We start from the raw sequence: 23,148 nt of genomic DNA, 5'->3' as shown, positions 1-23,148 counted from the left end.
GGTAAATAACTCCTCTATATCTGACTGGGTAAATAACTCCTCGTCACTACACTATATCTGACTGGGTAAATAAGTCCTCTATATCTGACTGGGTAAATAACTCCTCTATATCTGACTGGGTAAATAACTCCTCTATATCTGACTGGGTAAATAACTCCTCGTCACTACACTATATCTGACTGGGTAAATAACTCCTCTATATCTGACTGGGTAAATAACTCCTCTTACCACTACACTATGTCTGACTGGGTAAATAACTCCTCTATATCTGACTGGGTAAATAACTCCTCGTCACTACACTATATCTGACTGGGTAAATAACTCCTCTATATCTGACTGGGTAAATAACTCCTCTATATCTGACTGGGTCAATAACTCCTCTACGTCTGACTGGGTAAGTAACTCCTCTATATCTGATTGGGTAAATAACTCCTCTATATCTGACTGGGTAAATAACTCCTCTATATCTGACTGGGTAAATAACTCCTCATCACTACACTATATCTGACTGGGTAAATAACTCCTCTATATCTGACTGGGTAAATAACTCCTCTATATCTGACTGGGTAAATAACTCCTCTACATCTGACTGGGTAAATAACTCCTCTTGTCACTACACTATATCTGACTGGGTAAATAACTCCTCTATATCTGACTGGGTAAATAACTCCTCTTGTCACTACACTATATCTGACTGGGCAAATAACTCCTCTATATCTGACTGGGTAAATAACTCCTCGTCACTACACTATATCTGACTGGGTAAATAACTCCTCTATATCTGACTGGGTAAATAACTCCTCTTACCACTACACTATGTCTGACTGGGTAAATAACTCTTCTATATCTGACTGGGTAAATAACTCCTCGTCACTACACTATATCTGACTGGGTAAATAACTCCTCTATATCTGACTGGGTAAATAACTCCTCTTACCACTACACTATGTCTGACTGGGTAAATAACTCCTCTATATCTGACTGGGTAAATAACTCCTCGTCACTACACATATCTGACTGGGTAAATAACTCCTCTATATCTGACTGGGTAAATAACTCCTCTATATCTGACTGGGTAAATAACTCCTCATCACTACACTATATCTGACTGGGTAAATAACTCCTCTATATCTGACTGGGTAAATAACTCCTCTATATCTGACTGGGTAAATAACTCCTCTACATCTGACTGGGTAAATAACTCCTCTTGTCACTACACTATATCTGACTGGGTAAATAACTCCTCTATATCTGACTGGGTAAATAACTCCTCGTCACTACACTATATCTGACTGGGTAAATAACTCCTCTATATCTGACTGGGTAAATAACTCCTCTTACCACTACACTATGTCTGACTGGGTAAATAACTCCTCTATATCTGACTGGGTAAATAACTCCTCGTCACTACACTATATCTGACTGGGTAAATAACTCCTCTATATCTGACTGGGTAAATAACTCCTCTATATCTGACTGGGTAAGTAACTCCTCTATATCTGACTGGGTAAATAACTCCTCTATATCTGACTGGGTAAATAACTCCTCGTCACTACACTATATCTGACTGGGTAAATAACTCCTCTATATCTGACTGGGTAAATAACTCCTCTATATCTGACTGGGTAAGTAACTCCTCTATATCTGACTGGGTAAATAACTCCTCTATATCTGACTGGGTAAATAACTCCTCTATATCTGACTGGGTAAATAACTCCTCATCACTACACTATATCTGACTGGGTAAATAACTCCTCTATATCTGACTGGGTAAATAACTCCTCTATATCTGACTGGGTAAATAACTCCTCTACATCTGACTGGGTAAATAACTCCTCTTGTCACTACACTATATCTGACTGGGTAAATAACTCCTCTATATCTGACTGGGTAAATAACTCCTCGTCACTACACTATATCTGACTGGGTAAATAAGTCCTCTATATCTGACTGGGTAAATAACTCCTCTATATCTGACTGGGTAAATAACTCCTCTATATCTGACTGGGTAAATAACTCCTCGTCACTACACTATATCTGACTGGGTAAATAACTCCTCTATATCTGACTGGGTAAATAACTCCTCTTACCACTACACTATGTCTGACTGGGTAAATAACTCCTCTATATCTGACTGGGTAAATAACTCCTCGTCACTACACTATATCTGACTGGGTAAATAACTCCTCTATATCTGACTGGGTAAATAACTCCTCTATATCTGACTGGGTCAATAACTCCTCTACGCCTGACTGGGTAGTAACTCCTCTATATCTGATTGGGTAAATAACTCCTCTATATCTGACTGGGTAAATAACTCCTCTATATCTGACTGGGTAAATAACTCCTCATCACTACACTATATCTGACTGGGTAAATAACTCCTCTATATCTGACTGGGTAAATAACTCCTCTATATCTGACTGGGTAAATAACTCCTCTACATCTGACTGGGTAAATAACTCCTCTTGTCACTACACTATATCTGACTGGGTAAATAACTCCTCTATATCTGACTGGGTAAATAACTCCTCTTGTCACTACACTATATCTGACTGGGCAAATAACTCCTCTATATCTGACTGGGTAAATAACTCCTCGTCACTACACTATATCTGACTGGGTAAATAACTCCTCTATATCTGACTGGGTAAATAACTCCTCTTACCACTACACTATGTCTGACTGGGTAAATAACTCTTCTATATCTGACTGGGTAAATAACTCCTCGTCACTACACTATATCTGACTGGGTAAATAACTCCTCTATATCTGACTGGGTAAATAACTCCTCTTACCACTACACTATGTCTGACTGGGTAAATAACTCCTCTATATCTGACTGGGTAAATAACTCCTCGTCACTACACTATATCTGACTGGGTAAATAACTCCTCTATATCTGACTGGGTAAATAACTCCTCTATATCTGACTGGGTAAATAACTCCTCATCACTACACTATATCTGACTGGGTAAATAACTCCTCTATATCTGACTGGGTAAATAACTCCTCTATATCTGACTGGGTAAGTAACTCCTCTATATCTGACTGGGTAAATAACTCCTCTATATCTGACTGGGTAAATAACTCCTTGTCACTACACTATATCTGACTGGGTAAATAACTCCTCTATATCTGACTGGGTAAATAACTCCTCTATATCTGACTGGGTAAATAACTCCTCTATATCTGACTGGGTAAATAACTCCTCTTACCACTACACTATGTCTGACTGGGTAAATAACTCCTCTATATCTGACTGGGTAAATAACTCCTCGTCACTACACTATATCTGACTGGGTAAATAACTCCGCTATATCTGACTGGGTAAATAACTCCTCTATATCTGACTGGGAAATAACTCCTCTATATCTGACTGGGTAATAACTCCTCTATATCTGACTGGGTAAATAACTCCTCATCACTACACTATATCTGACTGGGTAAATAACTCCTCTATATCTGACTGGGTAAATAACTCCTCTATATCTGACTGGGTAAGTAACTCCTCTATATCTGACTGGGTAAATAACTCCCTCTATATCTGACTGGGTAAATAACTCCTCGTCACTGCACTATATCTGACTGGGTAAATAACTCCTCTATATCTGACTGGGTAAATAACTCCTCTATATCTGACTGGGTCAATAACTCCTCTACATCTGACTGGGTAAATAACTCCTCTATATCTGACTGGGTAAGTAACTCCTCTATATCTGACTGGGTAAATAACTCCTCTTACCACTACACTATGTCTGACTGGGTAAATAACTCATCTATATCTGACTGGGTAAATAACTCCTCGTCACTACACTATATCTGACTGGGTAAATAACTCCTCTATATCTGACTGGGTAAATAACTCCTCTATATCTGACTGGGTAAATAACTCCTCTATATCTGACTGGGTAAATAACTCCTCATCACTACACTATATCTGACTGGGTAAATAACTCCTCTATATCTGACTGGGTAAATAACTCCTCTATATCTGACTGGGTAAATAACTCCTCTATATCTGACTGGGTAAATAACTCCTCGTCACTACACTATATCTGACTGGGTAAATAACTCCTCTATATCTGACTGGGTAAATAACTCCTCTATATCTGACTGGGTCAATAACTCCTCTACATCTGACTGGGTAAATAACTCCTCTATATCTGACTGGGTAAGTAACTCCTCTATATCTGACTGGGTAAATAACTCCTCTTACCACTACACTATGTCTGACTGGGTAAATAACTCCTCTATATCTGACTGGGTAAATAACTCCTCGTCACTACACTATATCTGACTGGGTAAATAACTCCTCTATATCTGACTGGGTAAATAACTCCTCTATATCTGACTGGGTAAATAACTCCTCTATATCTGACTGGGTAAATAACTCCTCATCACTACACTATATCTGACTGGGTAAATAACTCCTCTATATCTGACTGGGTAAATAACTCCTCTATATCTGACTGGGTAAGTAACTCCTCTATATCTGACTGGGTAAATAACTCCTCTATATCTGACTGGGTAAATAACTCCTCGTCACTACACTATATCTGACTGGGTAAATAACTCCTCTATATCTGACTGGGTAAATAACTCCTCTATATCTGACTGGGTCAATAACTCCTCTACATCTGACTGGGTAAATAACTCCTCTATATCTGACTGGGTAAGTAACTCCTCTATATCTGATTGGGTAAATAACTCCTCTATATCTGACTGGGTAAATAACTCCTCTATATCTGACTGGGTAAATAACTCCTCATCACTACACTATTTGTATATCTGACTGGGTAAATAACTCCTCTACATCTGACTGGGTAAATAACTCCTCTTGTCACTACACTATATCTGACTGGGCAAATAACTCCTCTATATCTGACTGGGTAAATAACTCCTCGTCACTACACTATATCTGACTGGGTAAATAACTCCTCTATATCTGACTGGGTAAATAACTCCTCTTACCACTACACTATGTCTGACTGGGTAAATAACTCTTCTATATCTGACTGGGTAAATAACTCCTCGTCACTACACCATATCTGACTGGGTAAATAACTCCTCTATATCTGACTGGGTAAATAACTCCTCTATATCTGACTGGGTCAATAACTCCTCTACATCTGACTGGGTAAGTAACTCCTCTATATCTGATTGGGTAAATAACTCCTCTATATCTGACTGGGTAAATAACTCCTCTATATCTGACTGGGTAAATAACTCCTCATCACTACACTATATCTGACTGGGTAAATAACTCCTCTATAACTGACTGGGTAAATAACTCCTCTATATCTGACTGGGTAAATAACTCCTCTACATCTGACTGGGTAAATAACTCCTCTTGTCACTACACTATATCTGACTGGGTAAATAACTCCTCTATATCTGACTGGGTAAATAACTCCTCGTCACTCCACTATATCTGACTGGGTAAATAACTCCTCTATATCTGACTGGGTAAATAACTCCTCTTACCACTACACTATGTCTGACTGGGTAAATAACTCCTCTATATCTGACTGGGTAAATAACTCCTCGTCACTACACTATATCTGACTGGGTAAATAACTCCTCTATATCTGACTGGGTAAATAACTCCTCTATATCTGACTGGGTAAATAACTCCTCTATATCTGACTGGGTAAATAACTCCTCGTCACTACACTATATCTGACTGGGTAAATAACTCCTCTATATCTGACTGGGTAAATAACTCCTCTATATCTGACTGGGTAAGTAACTCCTCTATATCTGATTGGGTAAATAACTCCTCTATATCTGACTGGGTAAATAACTCCTCTATATCTGACTGGGTAAATAACTCCTCATCACTACACTATATCTGACTGGGTAAATAACTCCTCTATATCTGACTGGGTAAATAACTCCTCTATATCTGACTGGGTAAATAACTCCTCTACATCTGACTGGGTAAATAACTCCTCTTGTCACTACACTATATCTGACTGGGGTAAATAACTCCTCTATATCTGACTGGGTAAATAACTCCTCGTCACTACACTATATCTGACTGGGTAAATAAGTCCTCTATATCTGACTGGGTAAATAACTCCTCTATATCTGACTGGGTAAATAACTCCTCTATATCTGACTGGGTAAATAACTCCTCGTCACTACACTATATCTGACTGGGTAAATAACTCCTCTATATCTGACTGGGTAAATAACTCCTCTATATCTGACTGGGTAAGTAACTCCTCTATATCTGACTGGGTAAATAACTCCTCTATATCTGACTGGGTAAATAACTCCTCGTCACTACACTATATCTGACTGGGTAAATAACTCCTCTATATCTGACTGGGTAAATAACTCCTCTATATCTGACTGGGTCAATAACTCCTCTACATCTGACTGGGTAAATAACTCCTCTATATCTGACTGGGTAAGTAACTCCTCTATATCTGACTGGGTAAATAACTCCTCTATATCTGACTGGGTAAATAACTCCTCTATATCTGACTGGGTAAATAACTCTTCATCACTACACTATATCTGACTGGGTAAATAACTCCTCTATATCTGACTGGGTAAATAACTCCTCTATATCTGACTGGGTAAATAACTCCTCTACATCTGACTGGGTAAATAACTCCTCTTGTCACTACACTATATCTGACTGGGTAAATAACTCCTCTATATCTGACTGGGTAAATAACTCCTCTTACCACTACACTATGTCTGACTGGGTAAATAACTCCTCTATATCTGACTGGGTAAATAACTCCTCTATATCTGACTGGGTAAATAACTCCTCTATATCTGACTGGGCAAATAACTCCTCTATATCTGACTGGGTAAATAACTCCTCTATATCTGACTGGGTAAATAACTCCTCTATATCTGACTGGGTAAATAACTCCTCTATATCTGACTGGGTAAATAACTCCTCTATATCTGACTGGGTTAATAACTCCTCTATATCTGACTGGGTAAATAAGACTAGATTAAATCTAAAAAGAGTGGCAAAATGAACACTGGTGAGTGCGTAGTTGGGATGGCGGATTTACTGATTCATCCAGATGAATTATCTGGCTTTAGTCACACTAATCCTTTACCTCATCCAGTCTCGTCTCAGACCAAATCAGGCCATATCAGAGCGCACAGGGGTGAAGTTTCCCCTACGCACAGATCTAAGATCAGCTTCAGCTTCCCCAATCCTAACCTTAATCATTAGTGGGGGAAATGCATCCTACTCTTACCAGGGCTCCTCTGGGCTCCAAGAAGGCCCAGCAAGCTAGCTAGCCTAACATAAGATTTATTTGAACCATATTCCATTTAAAAAGGCCCAGTTTGCCTAGCTTTACCAAAGATGATCTATTATATTGACAAGATAGCCAAGTGACCGCTCTAACAATGGAAATACATGTCTTCAAAGATGGAAGGCAAGCGGAAGGAGGCAAAATCAGGTGGAACCATTCTAGCCAATGAGAGGTTGGATACGCGTGTGAACAGCAAGCACAACTCCGATACAGAGTTGTTTTTTTCAAAGTTTGTGAAATCCCACATGCGTCCACTTATATCAGTGCATTCGTAACAACCAAACCATTACGTAACATCTATTAGGTCAAATAAGCCTTACGTTGCAAATTAGCAATTATATTTTTTTGTTGACCAAATTCGACACTCTCATTGAGTAAACCCTCTCGCTTCAACCTCTTCCTCTCTGGCCTTACCTAGCCCAGCGCTAACACAAATCATTTTCTACTTAGGTCTAGCTAGCCTAGCTTAAACTAGCCTAACACAAGCCATATTCCACCAAGGTCCAGCTACGTAGCCTAGCCTAGGCTAACACAAATCACATTCCGCTTAGGTCCAGCTAGCCTAGCTTAGCCTAACACAAACCATGTAGTTTAGCCTAACACAAAACATATTCAACTTAGGTCCAGATAGCCTAGCCTTGCCTAGCAGAGCGCCGCTAACACAAACTACATTCCATGTAGGTCCTGCTAGCCTAGCAACACAAATAATATCCACTTACTGTAGGTCCTGCTAGCCTAGTTTAGCGCTAACACAAACCATAATCCACTTATCTCCACACCCCTTGTCATTACAGGCAGCATACATATCCCAAGTAGTAGATGCAACATCGCAGAGTGATGGAGGCAGCTATGGAGGCAGGAATGCTGTCTGGAATTAGATGACAATTCCACATTGGCATGTTGCTAGAAAAGTCAACATTCCTGCAGAGCCATGCAGGCAGACAGGAGGATTAGATATAGGTTATGTTATGTGGGCCCAGGCCAGGTCCTCTCAGGTAGGCTGCCTACAGACAGACAGACAGACAGACAGACAGACAGACAGACAGACAGACAGACAGACAGACAGACAGACAGACAGAGGTAGGAAAGTTAATTACTGCTAACACACCTATTCAGACATGGGAAACCTTCTTACTGTATGACTTAAGCTATTCTGCTAACACCCGTTCACAGTAGACGGGGTGGGAAAGCTACTATTCTGCAAATAAACCCATTCGGATAGTGATGGGAAAGCTACTTATTCACTGTAGATAGGGGTGGGCTAGCTACTTACTGTACCTACTGCTAACACACCCACTAGCCTAACTGTAGGAAAGGTTAAGCTACTGCTAACACATAGACTAGCCTAACTGTATATAAGGCTAAGCTACTTAGCTACTGCTAACACACCCATTCAGATAGATGGCTAGTGTAGATAGTGGTGGGTAAGCTACTTATTGGGCTTACAAACACACCCATTCAGATAAGAGTGAAAAATCGTCTTACTGTGTCTAACTTAAGATGTCTGCAAACACACCCATTCATGGGAAACATTACATTTTCCATTTCCATTTTAGTCATTTAGCAGACGTTCTTATCCAGAGCGACTTACAGTAGTGAATGCATACATTTCCTTTCAAGCTTTATTTCAAGCCTTACTCTACAACATACTGATACAGTACTATGCAAACAAACCTATTCAGATAGATGTGAAATCTTACCGCACAACACAAGATAATCTGCAAACAAAGTTATTCAGATAGATGTGAAATCTTACCGCACAACACAAGATAACCTGCAAACAAACCTATTCAGAAGGCAATCATGGGAAATCTACTCCTTGTCCTGTCCATACAGCAGGCTGGAAACTTTCACACGTAGACAACTGATGAAGGCTGTTGTTGGTTGGATAACAACACTTCTTTCTGTTTTATGTCATTGTTGTTTTGTGTTGGTCTAAACAACTCATTCTCAAAAAGATAAAAAATATTGTGTAATTGAATGACAGGGACTATAATGTTACACCTGTAGCAGTGACAGAGATGTACCTAATGCTGGAAAACAACAGGAAAATAGTTAGACGTGCCCTCCTCTGTGATTCAGACTTCCTGTAGTAGCTCACTGGATCTGGTACAGCCCTGTGTTTTTACCACAGACCAGTCAGACCGTACGTACTGCTAAAGTCCTCCCTGAGACCCCCTGAAAATGACTTCTGCACGCACACGCACACACACGCACACGCACACACACACACACACACACACACACACACACACACACACACACACACACACACACACACACACACACACACACAGGCATTCCTGTGCCATATCAGAAAGTTGCATAGAAATACGAATCACTGATATATTTTGCTCATGTCTTATAATTTACTTGATCAAATTAATGAGTTTTCTAATACGTTCAATACATTTAGCTGATTTCCTACAAAGTTCAATAAATGTTTTAATATTGTTGAATTCTGTTTTAAGAGAGAGTGAGAGTAGGAGAGAGAGAGAGAGATTGAGAGGGATAGAAGGGGAGAGAGAGTGAGGGAGAGAGAGACATCGAGAGGGAAAGAAGGGGAGAGAGAGTGAGGGAGAGAGAGACATCGAGAGGGAAAGAAGGGGAGAGAGAGTGAGGGAGAGAGAGACATCGAGAGGGAAAGAAGGGGAGAGAGAGTGAGTAAGAGTAAGAGAAAGTGGACTTCCACTCCAAACTAGAAATATCTTCTCCTTCTGGTAGATTCAACAGTGTGAGACTCCTTTTCTAGGAAGTGTTCTACATCGCTAGCCAGCACCTCCCCTAACTAGGTGTTCTACTCTGCTAGCCAGCACCTCCACTAACCAGGTGTTCTACACCGCTAGCCAGCACCTCCCCTAACCAGGTGTTCTACTCTGCTAGCCAGTACCTCCCCTAACCAGGTGTTCTACTCTGCTAGCCAGCACCTCCCCTAACCAGGTGTTCTACTCTGCTAGCCAGCACCTCCCCTAACCAGGTGTTCTACACCGCTAGCCAGCACCTCCCCTAACCAGGTGTTCTACACCGCTAGCCAGCACCTCCCCTAACCAGGTGTTCTACACCGCTAGCCAGCACCTCCCCTAACCAGGTGTTCTACACCGCTAGCCAGCACCTCCCTAACCAGGTGTTCTACTCTGCTAGCCAGTACCTCCCCTAACCAGGTGTTCTACTCTGCTAGCCAGCACCTCCCCTAACCAGGTGTTCTACTCTGCTAGCCAGCACCTCCCCTAACCAGGTGTTCTACTCTGCTAGCCAGCACCTCCCCTAACCAGGTGTTCTACACCGCTAGCCAGCACCTCCTCTAACCAGGTGTTCTACACCGCTAGCCAGCACCTCCCCTAACCAGGTGTTCTACACCGCTAGCCAGCACCTCCCCTAACCAGGTGTTCTACACCGCTAGCCAGCACCTCCCCTAACCAGGTGTTCTACACCGCTAGCCAGCACCTCCCCTAACCAGGTGTTCTACACCGCTAGCCAGCACCTCCCCTAACCAGGTGTTCTACACCGCTAGCCAGCACCTCCCCTAACCAGGTGTTCTACTCTGCTAGCCAGTACCTCCCCTAACCAGGTGTTCTACTCTGCTAGCCAGCACCTCCCCTAACCAGGTGTTCTACTCTGCTAGCCAGCACCTCCCCTAACCAGGTGTTCTACACCGCTAGCCAGCACCTCCCCTAACCAGGTGTTCTACACCGCTAGCCAGCACCTCCCCTAACCAGGTGTTCTACACCGCTAGCCAGCACCTCCCCTAACCAGGTGTTCTACACCGCTAGCCAGCACCTCCCCTAACCAGGTGTTCTACACCGCTAGCCAGCACCTCCCCCAACCAGGTGTTCTACACCGCTAGCCAGCACCTCCCCTAACCAGGTGTTCTACACCGCTAGCCAGCACCTCCCCTAACCAGGTGTTCTACTCTGCTAGCCAGTACCTCCCCTAACCAGGTGTTCTACTCTGCTAGCCAGCACCTCCCCTAACCAGGTGTTCTACTCTGCTAGCCAGCACCTCCCCTAACCAGGTGTTCTACACCGCTAGCCAGCACCTCCCCTAACCAGGTGTTCTACACCGCTAGCCAGCACCTCCCCTAACCAGGTGTTCTACACCGCTAGCCAGCACCTCCCCTAACCAGGTGTTCTACTCCGCTAGCCAGCACCTCCCCTAACCAGGTGTTCTACACCGCTAGCCAGCACCTCCCCTAACCAGGTGTTCTACACCGCTAGCCAGTAACTCCCCTAACCAGGTGTTCTACTCTGCTAGCCAGCACCTCCCCCTAACCAGGTGTTCTACACCGCTAGCCAGCACCTCCCCTAACCAGGTGTTCTACACCGCTAGCCAGTAACTCCCCCTAACCAGGTGTTCTACTCTACTAGCCAGCACCTCCCCTAACCAGGTGTTCTACTCTGCTAGCCAGCACCTCCTCTAACCAGGTGTTCTACTCTGCTAGCCAGCACCTCCCCTAACCAGGTGTTCTACTCTGCTAGCCAGCACCTCCCCTAACCAGGTGTTCTACACTGCTAGCCAGCACCTCTCCTAAACAGGTGTTCTACTCTGCTAGCCAGCACCTCCTCTAACCAGGTGTTCTACTCTGCTAGCCAGCACCTCCTCTAACCAGGTGTTCTACTCTGCGAGCCAGCACCTCCTCTAACCATGTCAACAAAGACACGTCTTACACACTAAGGCTAAACATATTACATGGTTTATTGTGTCTGTGCTGACAAAGGGTCTCTATAGTATAAACTATCGCAAATAGTGTGAGTCAATACTATGGGATGGATCAAATCAACCTGCTTCAGCAACGTCTGGGTCCCAAAAAGCACCCTCTTCCTTATATACAGTATATACTGCAGGTAATAAGGAGCCATTTGGGACGCACCCTTAGTTAGTTGTGAACACGACACACGTCTTACTCTGAACACTTGGAGGAGAGGTTACTTACTCTGAACACTTAGAGGATAGGTTACTTACTCTGAACACTTGGAGGAGAGGTTATTTACTCTGAACACTTATAGGAGAGGTTATTTACTCTGAACACTTAGAGGAGAGGTTACTTCCTCTGAACACGTAGAGGAGAGGTTATTTACTCAACACTTAGAGGAGAGGTTACTTCCTCTGAACACTTAGAGGAGAGCTAATTTACTCTGAACACTTATATGAGATGTTATTTACTCTGAACACTTAGAGGAGAGTTTACTTCCTCTGAACACTTAGAGGAAAGGTTATTTACTCTGAACACTTAGAGGAGAGATTATTTGCTCTGAACACTTAGAGGAGAGGTTACTGGGTATTTCTTATTGAGTGCTCTGGAAGAATGAACAATCTAAGAAAACTAAAACATAAGGACTCCAGGAAATAAAATCACCTACAGTGAAAGTTACAAAAATTCCTTCTCCCTCCCCTCTCTCGCTGGGTCTCTCTCTCTCCTCCCTTCATCCCTCTCTCTATATTATCCCCCTCACCCCCTCGCTCTCTCTCTGCCCCCTCTCTCTTCCTCCTCTCTCTCCCTCCATCTCTCTCTCTCGTCACCTCACTACTGGATAGTTTAACACTAGACAAAGGAGAGAGCAGAGTTTGAGAGATGTGGTATAATGAGCCATTGACCATCGGTCAGAGAACGTCGGCCTTGCGGTGAAGTCATACACACACACGCACGCGCAAGCATGCCCACACGCACGAATACACACACACACACACACAGGCATACACACACACACACACACACACACTCACTCATATATAATGTGCATTGTTCATTATAGTATGTCCATAGTGGTTGATGTTTGGCTCTGTTGCCTAGACAACACCAGGGTACGCCACACACAAAGCGCCCATTAACAGTTTTTTTCTTCTGTTTGAATGTTTGAAAGAGGGATTGTTGTCTTAAAGACACTCAATCATTTTCAAATGGGAGATTATAGGCCTTGTTGTTATGGGGAAAAGCACAACGTTGACAGTTTCCAATCTGATCAGGACATTCAACAGAGGTATCAATAGGAACTGTACCTCAGTTCTCAGTCTGATCAGGACATTCAACAGAGGTATCAATAGGATCTGTACCTCAAGATGATCTTCGTATAACCTCATTGGTCCAAACTGCACCTGGGTAAATGTGTTCTGAAACAAAAGGAAGGAGAATGTTTAGACAAACAATAGTTACACAGAACAGGCCTCAAAACACATCATAGTCCTGACTGACCTTCTGAACTAGGTCCTCAAATACCTAGAGAGAAAAATAAATAATTGAAACTCTGATGAGAGAGTAAAGAGAGATAGAAAGAGAGAGAAAGAGAGAGAGACAGAGATTAAAGAGAGATAGAGAGGAGAGAGAAAGAGAGAGTAAAGAGAGATAGAGACAAAGAGTAAAGAGAGATAGAGAGAGTAAAGAAAGAAAGAGAGAGTAGAGAGAGAGATAGAGAGAGAGTAAAGAAAGAGAGCGAGAGAGAGATAGAGAGACATCAGCACCACAGGTAACTTGCACAGAGCTGTGAATGATGTGAGAGACAAGGCAATTAGGGCATTCTATCCCATCAAAAGGAACATAAAATTCAACATACCAATTAGGATCTGGCTAAAAATACCTGAATCAGTTATAGAACCCATTGCCCTTTACGGTTGTGAAGTCTGGGGTCCACTCACCAACCAAGAATTCACAAAATGGGACAAACACCAAATTGAGACTCTGCATGCAGAATTCTGCAAAAATATCCTCTGTGTACAACGTAAAACACCGAATAATGCATGCAGAGCAGAATTAGGCTGATACCTGCGAATGATCAAAATCCAGAAAAGAGACGTTAAATTCTACAACCACCTAAAAGGAAGTGATTCCAAAACCTTCCATAACAAAGCCATCACCTACAGAGAGATGAACCTGGAGAAGAATCCCCTAAGCAAGCTGGTCCTGGGGCTCTGTTCACAAACATAAACACACCCCACAGAGCCCCAGGACAGCAACACAATTAGACCCAACCAAATCATGAGAAAACAAAAAGATAATTACTTGACACATTGGAAAGAATTAACAAAAGAACTGAGCAAACTAGAATGCTATTTGGCCCTAAACAGAGACTACACAGTGGCAGAATACCTGACCACTGTGACTGACCCAAGGTTAAGGAATGCTTTGAATATGTACAGACTCAGTGAGCATGGCCTTGCTATTGAGGAAGGTCGCCGTAGGCAGACCTGGCTCTCAAGAGAAGATAGGCTATGTGCACACTGCCCACAAAATGAGGTGGAAACTGAGCAGCACTTCCTAACCTCCTGCCAAGTGTATGACCATATTAGAGACACATATTTCCCTCAGATTACACAGACCCACAAAGAATTTGAAAACAAACCCAATTTTGATAAACTCCCATAACTACTGGGTGAAATACCACAGTGTGCCATCACAGCAGCAAGATTTGTGACCTGTTGCCACAAGAAAAGGGCAACCAGAGAAGAACAAACACCATTGTAAATACAACCCATATTTATGTTTATTTATTTTCCCTTTTGTACTTTCACTATTTGCACATCAGTACAACACTGTATATAGACATAATATGACATTTGTAATGTCTTTATTCTTTTGGAACTTCTATGAGTGTAATGTTTACTGTTCATTTTTATTGTTTATTTCACTTTTGTTTATTATCTATTTCACGTGCTTTGGCAATGTTAACATATGTTTCCCATGCCAATAAAGCCCCTTGAATTGAAATTGAATTGAGAGAGAAAGACAGAGAGCGAGACAGAGACAGCGAGAGAGAGACAGAAAGAGAGACTGAGAGTAAAGAGAGAGAGAGAAAAAGCGAGAGAGAGAATGAGAGAGTAAAGAAAGCTAGAGAGAGAGAGGGAGGGAGAGAGAGAGTGAGTATTTTCTCTCTATTCTTCTGTCTGCAAATAATTTAGCTTCCTTCCTGCTAAGTGGCAGCCCACCTCATGCAGGGGTTAAGTAACCATGGTAACCAAGCCCCTTGCGAGCCGCCATCCCTCTAGAATTCCTCTCATTTCTTCCAGTAAACAATCTGTGCACGTGAGACACACACACACACAGAAACACACACACACATCTCTGAAACACACACAGAGACACAGGTGAAGATGAATTAGTGAAAACATGGCGTGTGGGCAGCTTTAAATCACTTTGTTTTTGGTAAAAGGTAAGCTGTCAGGAAAACAGAGAGGCACAGGGAAAGATGATTAGAGCCAGGTAGTATTGACGTCACAGAGGAGAGAAGAGTCACTAGGTCCTGGCTGACTGGCTGACTGACTGGCTGACTGGCTGACTGGCTGACTGCTGTAAAGTCTACCAAGAATCCCAATGACATCACAGACGGGTTGCTACAGTGTTGATGCATTCTGTGATAATCTGTTCTTTCTCAGGGAGAGAGGGAGAAACAGAGGAGGAGAGGGTCGGAGGCAAGAGGAAAGGAGAGAAGGATGGTGGGAGAGAGGAGAGAAGGATGGAGAGAGGGAGGAACAGAGGAGGAGAGGGTCGGAGGCAAGGGGAAAGGAGAGAGGAGAGAAGGATGGAGAGAGAGAGGAGAGAAGGATGGAGGGAGAGAGGACAGAAGGATGGAGAGAGGTGAGAAGGATGGAGGGAGAGAGGCGAGAAGGATGGAGGGAGAGAGGAGAGAAGGATGGAGGGAGAGAGGAGAGAAGGATGGGGGAGAGAGGAGAGAAGGATGGAGGGAGAGGAGAGAAGGATGGAGGGAGAGAGGAGAGGATGGAGAGAGAGAGGAGAGAAGGATGGAGGGAGAGAGGAGAGAAGGATGGAGGGAGAGGGGAGAGAAGGATGGAGGGAGAGAGGAGAGAAGGATGGAGGGAGAGAGGAGAGAAGGATGGAGAGAGGCGAGAAGGATGGAGGGAGAGAGGAGAGAAGGATGGAGGGAGAGAGCAGAGAAGGATGGAGGGAGAGAGGAGAGAAGGATGGAGAGAGAGGAGAGAAGGATGGAGGGAGAGAGGAGAGAAGGATGGCGAGAGAGAGGAGAGAAGGATGGAGGGAGAGAGGAGAGAAGGATGGAGGGAGAGAGGAGAGAAGGATGGAGGGAGAGAGGAGAGAAGGATGGAGGGAGAGGGGAGAGAAGGATGGAGAGAGAGAGGAGAGAAGGATGGAGAGAGAGAGGAGAGAAGGATGGAGAGAGAGAGGAGAGGATGGAGAGAGAGGAGAGAAGGATGGAGAGAGAGAGGAGAGGATGGAGAGACAGGAGAGAAGGATGGAGAGAGAGAGGAGAGGAGGATGGAGGGAGAGAGAAGAGAAGGATGGAGAGAGAGAGGAGAGAAGGATGAGAGAGAGAGGAGAGGATGGAGAGAGAGGAGAGAAGGATGGAGAGAGAGAGGAGAGAAGGATGGAGAGAGAGAGGAGAGAAAGATGGAGAGAGAGAGGAGAGAAGGATGGGAGAGAGAGGAGAGGATGGAGAGAGAGGAGAGAAGGATGGAGAGAGAGAGGAGAGAAGGATGGAGAGAGAGAGAGGAGAGCATCGAGAGAGAGGAGAGAAGGATGGAGAGAGAGAGGAGAGAAGGATGGAGAGAGAGAGGAGAGAAAGATGGAGAGAGAGAGGAGAGAAGGGTGAGAGAGAGAGGAGAGGATGGAGAGAGAGGAGAGAAGGATGAGAGAGAGAGGAGAGAAGGATGGAGAGAGAGAGAGGAGAGCATGGAGAGAGAGGAGAGAAGGATGGAGAGAGAGAGGAGAAGTTTCCCCTCGTGTGCAGACCAGCTCAGTCTAGAACAGGTGACAGGTCATGACGACAGTAAGGTCAGAGAGTGCTGTAATGTACTGTGACCTCATGACATGTTGTCTCTAAAGGTCAACATATAGAATGTAAACCAACAGTGCATTTCAACTGCCAGAACTGGTTCTGATGACTTTAGACATGTCCGCTCTAATCAACTGATTGCTGGAGTTCTCCAATCCCACATGCCACTTCCTATGGACCAGGAACAAGAAGGAATGCAATGCTTCTCCCTCCTGTAGAAATACTACTGGAAAACTAAATCAGGGGACATGGACCCACACGGACCCATACACACACACACACACACGGACACACACACAGACACACACACGGACACACACACACAGTCACGCTTGGGAGTTGTGTTGGGGTCAGAGCTCTGACGTACAGAGTTTTGCCATGGGCTCTAGTAGAGGAGCAGAACACAATGCTGTGGCTGGGTGGAGAGAGATGGAGAGAGAGAGGGAAGGAGGGAGGGAGAGAGGTGGGGAGAGAGAGAGAGAGAGAGGGATGGAGAGAGGGATGAGAGAGAGAGAGGGATGGAGAGGGAGGGAGGGAGGGAGGGAGAGAGGGAGAGAGAGAGGGATGGAGAGAGGTGGGGAGAGAGGGATGGATAGAGGGGGGAGAGAGGGGTGGAATAGAGGTGGAGAGAGAGAGATGAGAAGAGGGAGGGAGAGAGGGATGGATAAAGGGAGGGAGAGAGATGGGAAGAGGGAGGGAGAGAGTGATGGGAAGAGGGGGGAAGAGAAGGATGGAATAGAGGGAGGGAGAGAGAGATGGGAAAAGGGAGGGAGAGAGGGATGGAATAGAGGGAGGGAGAGAGAGATGGGCAAAGGGAGGGAGAGAGGGATGGAATAGAGGGAGGGAGAGAGAGATGGGCAAAGGGAGGGAGAGAGGGATGGAATAGAGGTTTCCCACTAATTGATACTGACAGAGACAGCACAGCGACAGGCGGTCAGGGTTGTGTAGCTGGAATAGACTCTCTAATTGATGCTGACATAGACAGCACAACGACAGGCAGGCAGGGTTGTGTAACTGGAATAGCCTCTCTAATTGATACTGACAGAGACAGCACAACGACAGGCGGTCAGGGTTGTGTAGCTGGAATAGACTCTCTAATTGATACTGACAGAGACAGCACAACGACAGGCAGGCAGGGTTGTGTAACTGGAATAGCCTCTCTAATTGATACTGACAGAGACAGCACAACGACAGGCGGACAGGGTTGTGTAGCTGGAATAGACTCTCTAATTGATACTGACAGAGACAGCACAACGACAGGCGGACAGGGTTGTGTAACTGGAATAGACTCTCTAATTGATGCTGACAGAGACAGCACAATGACAGGCAGGCAGGGTTGTGTAACTGGAATAGACTCTCTAATTGATACTGACAGAGACAGCACAACGACAGGCAGGCAGGGTTGTGTAACTGGAATAGACTCTCTAATTGATACTGACAGAGACAGCACAGCGACAGGCGGTCAGGGTTGTGTAGCTGGAATAGACTCTCTAATTGATGCTGACAGAGACAGCACAACGACAGGCAGGCAGGGTTGTGTAACTGGAATAGCCTCTCTAATTGATGCTGACAGAGACAGCACAATGACAGGCGGTCAGGGTTGTGTAACTGGAATAGCCTCTCTAATTGATGCTGACAGAGACAGCACAACGACAGGCAGGCAGGGTTGTGTAACTGGAATAGACTCTCTAATTGATGCTGACAGAGACAGCACAACGACAGGCGGTCAGGGTTGTGTAACTGGAATAGCCAGTGTTAGACACACATCAAGCTGGCACCTAAGCAGGGCCAGACAACACTGGGCTAGTGAGGGAGCATGGCCAGCCACTATGGTGTGTGTTCTCTGTTTCTCTCCCTCCTGTTCTGTACCAGTCACACACACACACACACACACACACACACGCACACGCACACGCACACACACACACACACACACACACACACACACACACACACAGGCCTAATTTGCACAGGGTTCATGAGCAGCTAAAGTAAGTGACAGCTCCATTGAGCTGGTGAGAGAGCGAGAGAGAGAGAGAGAGGGGGGAGAGAAGGGGGAGAGAGGAGAGAGAGAGGGGAGAGAGGGGGGAGAGAGGAGAGAGAGGAGAGAGAGAGGGGAGAGAGGGGGAGAGAGGAGAGAGAGGAGAGACGGGAGAGAGAGAGAGGGGGAGAGAGGAGACAGAGGAGAGACGGGAGAGAGAGAGAGGGGGGGATAGAGGAGAGAGAGGAGAGACGGGAGAGAGAGAGGGGGGGAGAGAGGAGAGGAGAGAGAGGAGAGACGGGAGAGAGAGAGAGGGGGAGAGAGGAGAGAGAGGAGAGACGGGAGAGAGAGAGAGGGGGGAGAGAGGAGAGAGAGGAGAGACGGGAGAGAGAGAGAGGGGGGAGAGAGGAGAGAGAGAGGAGAGACGGGAGAGAGAGAGGGGGGGAGAGAGGAGAGAGAGGAGAGACGGGAGAGAGAGAGGGGGGAGAGAGGAGAGACGGGAGAGAGAGACGGGGGAGAGAGGAGAGAGAGGAGAGAAGGAAGAGAGAGAGAGAGGAGGGGAGAGAGAGCGCGACATATTCCTCAACGTTTACAGACATATTCAACCTCTCCCTATCCCAGTCTGCTGTCCCCACATGCTTCAAGATGGCCACCATTGTTCCTGTACACAGGAAGGCAAAGATAACTGAACTAAATGACTACCGCCCCGTAGCACTCACTTCTGTCATCATGTGCTTTGAGAGACTAGTCAAGGATCATTTCACCTCCACCTTACCGGCCACCCTAGACCCACTTCAGTTTGCATACCGCCCCAACAGGTCCACAGACGATGCAATCGCCATCACACTGCACACTGCCCTATCCCATCTGGACAAGAGGAATACCTATGTAAGAATGCTGTTCATTGACTACAGCTCAGCATTCAACACCATAGTACCCTCCAAGCTCATCATCAAGCTGGAGGCCCTGGGTCTCAACCCCACCCTGTGCAACTGGGTCCTGGACTTCCTGATGGGCCGCCCCCAGGTGGTGAATGTAGGAAACAACATCCCCACTTCGATGATCCTCAACACTGGGGCCCCACAAGGGTGCGTGCTCAGCCCTCTCCTGTACTCCCTGTTCACCCATGACTGCGTGGCCATACACGCCTCCAACTCAATCATCAAGTTTGCAGACAACACTACAGTGGTAGGCTTGATTACCAACAACGACGAGACGGCCTACAGGGAGGAGTGTGGTGTCAGGAAAACATCCTCTCACTCAACGTCAACAAAACAAAGGCGATGATCATGGACTTCAGCAGAGGGAGCACCCCCCTATCCACATCGACGGGACAGCAGTGGAGAAGGTGAAAAGATTTAAGTTCCTCTGCGTACACATCACTGACAACCTGAAATGGTCCACTCTCACAGACAGTGTTGTGAAGAAGGAGTAACAGTGCATCTTCAATCTCAGGAGGCTGAAGAAATGTGGCTTGTCACCTAAAACCCTCACAAACTTTTACAGATGCACAATTGACAGCATCCTGTTGGGCTGTATCACAGCCTGGTACGGCAACTGCACCGCCCACAACCGCAAGGCTCTCCAGAGGGTAGTGAGGTCTGCACAACGCATCACCAGGGGCAAACTACCTGCCCTCCATGACATCTACAGCACCCGAGTCACTGTCTGTTCACACCATTATCATCCAGAAGGCCAGGTCAGTACAGCTGCATCAAAGCTTGGACAGAGAGAATGAAAAACAGCTTCTATCTGAAGGCCATCAGAATGTTAAACAGCCATCACTAACACAGAGAGGCTGCTGCCTACATACAGACTCAAATCATTGGCCATTTTAATAAATTAATCACTAGTCATTTTAATAATGTTTACATATCTTACATTACTCATATCATATGTATATACTGTATTTTATACCATCTATTGCACCTTGCCTATGCCGTTCGGCCATCGCTCATCCATATATTTATATGTACATATTCTTATTCCATCCCTTTAGATTGTGTGTATAAGGTAGTTGTTGTGGAATTGTTAGATTACTTGTTAGATATTACTGCACTGTCGGGACTAGAAGCACAAGCATTTCACTACACTCTCATTAACATCTGTTAACCATGTGTATGTGACCAATAACATCTGTAAACCATGTGTATGTGACCAATAACATCTGTTAACCATGTGTATGTGACCAATAACGTCTGTTAACCATGTGTATGTGACCAATAACATCTGTTAACCATGTGTATGTGACCAATAACATCTGTTAACCATGTGTATGTGACCAATAACATCTGCTAACCATGTGTATGTGACCAATAACATCTGCTAACCATGTGTATGTGACCAATAACATCTGTATGTGACCAATAACATCTGCTAACCATGTGTATGTGACCAATAACATCTGCTAACCATGTGTATGTGACCAATAACATCTGTTAACCATGTGTATGTGACCAATAACATCTGCTAACCATGTGTATGTGACCAATAACATCTGTTAACCATGTGTATGTGACCAATAACATCTGCTAACCATGTGTATGTGACCAATAACATCTGTTAACCATGTGTATGTGACCAATAACGTCTGTTAACCATGTGTATGTGACCAATAACATCTGTTAACCATGTGTATGTGACCAATAACATCTGTTAACCATGTGTATGTGACCAATAACATCTGCTAACCATGTGTATGTGACCAATAACATCTGCTAACCATGTGTATGTGACCAATAACATCTGTATGTGACCAATAACATCTGCTAACCATGTGTATGTGACCAATAACATCTGCTAACCATGTGTATGTGACCAATAACATCTGTTAACCATGTGTATGTGACCAATAACATCTGCTAACCATGTGTATGTGACCAATAACATCTGTTAACCATGTGTATGTGACCAATAACATCTGCTAACCATGTGTATGTGACCAATAACATCTGTTAACCATGTGTATGTGACCAATAACATCTGCTAACCATGTGTATGTGACCAATAACATCTGCTAACCATGGGTATGTGACCAATAACATCTGATTTGAATGCTGAAGGGCGGCCTGAGTGAAAACAAACAGACAGTGAAGTTGAAAGTCCAGGGGCTGAAAATGATCTGAACATCCACAATAAACACCATGCAATAAGGAACATAAACACATAAAAGATAGCCGAAGAACAACAACATAACTGACATTCATACATATAAAATATCCTTTTAGTTTCAGAAAACAAACATTTTGAATTTGAGGTCCTGAATTATTTCCATAGTATCAAACAATCTCACTTCTGTGAGACAGATTATATCCCATTTCTACAAAGGCAAAAACCTAAAAGAAAAACCAGTCAATCGTACAGTACTGTCAGTAGTCCTATACACTAAGCAGTATATAGAAGTAGTGCAGACAGTGAAGTTAGTGTCTATACACTACAGTCAGTCAGCCAGCCAGCCGGACTTTACTATGAGACGACCATCAGTCAGTCAGTCAGAGTGGTGTTTCTCTACTCCAGTCAGTCAGTCAGAGTGGTGTTTCTCTACTCCAGTCAGTCAGTCAGTCAGAGCGGTGTTTCTCTACTCCAGTCAGTCAGTCAGAGCGGTGTTTCTCTACTCCAGTCAGTCAGTCAGAGTGGTGTTTCTCTACTCCAGTCAGTCATTCAGAGTGGTGTTTCTCTACTCCAGTCAGTCAGAGCGGTGTTTCTCTACTCCAGTCAGTCAGAGTGGTGTTTCTCTACTCCAGTCAGTCAGTCAGAGCGGTGTTTCTCTACTCCAGTCAGTCAGAGCGGTGTTTCTCTACTCCAGTCAGTCAGTCAGAGCTGTGTTTCTCTACTCCAGTCAGTCAGAGCGGTGTTTCTCTACTCCAGTCAGTCAGTCAGAGCGGTGTTTCTCTACTCCAGTCAGTCAGAGTGGTGTTTCTCTACTCCAGTCAGTCAGTCAGAGCGGTGTTTCTCTACTCCAGTCAGTAGGTCAGAGTGGTGTTTCTCTACTCCAGTCAGTCAGTCAGAGCGGTGTTACTCTACTCCAGTCAGTCAGTCAGAGTGGTGTTTCTCTACTCCAGTCAGTCAGAGTGGTGTTTCTCTACTCCAGTCAGTCAGAGCGGTGTTTCTCTACTCCAGTCAGTCAGAGTGGTGTTTC

The 23,148-nt window shown here is 44.6% G+C and overlaps 1 protein-coding gene across 2 annotated transcripts in view; it reads right to left on the bottom strand.

The window, feature by feature from the left end:
- LOC106592114 (high affinity cAMP-specific and IBMX-insensitive 3',5'-cyclic phosphodiesterase 8A) overlaps positions 1-23,148 on the bottom strand; it is a 395,948-nt gene that overhangs the window by 102,248 nt on the left and 270,552 nt on the right. The window contains exons 1-2 of one of the 2 annotated variants that reach the window (XM_045689648.1): positions 15,210-15,736; positions 13,344-13,400 (exon numbers count right to left, since the gene is read on the bottom strand). In XM_045689648.1, coding sequence (XP_045545604.1) covers positions 13,344-13,370 — 27 coding nt within the window. In that variant the 5' untranslated portion in view covers positions 13,371-13,400; positions 15,210-15,736. Of the gene's footprint in view, positions 1-13,343; positions 13,401-15,209; positions 15,737-23,148 lie in introns of those variants that run through there. The other variant, XM_045689647.1, reaches the window with a different exon arrangement.

This window comes from Salmo salar, chromosome ssa11 (genome assembly GCF_905237065.1).
Source record: "Salmo salar chromosome ssa11, Ssal_v3.1, whole genome shotgun sequence".
NCBI classification, from domain to species: Eukaryota; Metazoa; Chordata; class Actinopteri; order Salmoniformes; family Salmonidae; genus Salmo; species Salmo salar.
This window is presented reverse-complemented; position numbering and strand designations above follow the sequence as displayed.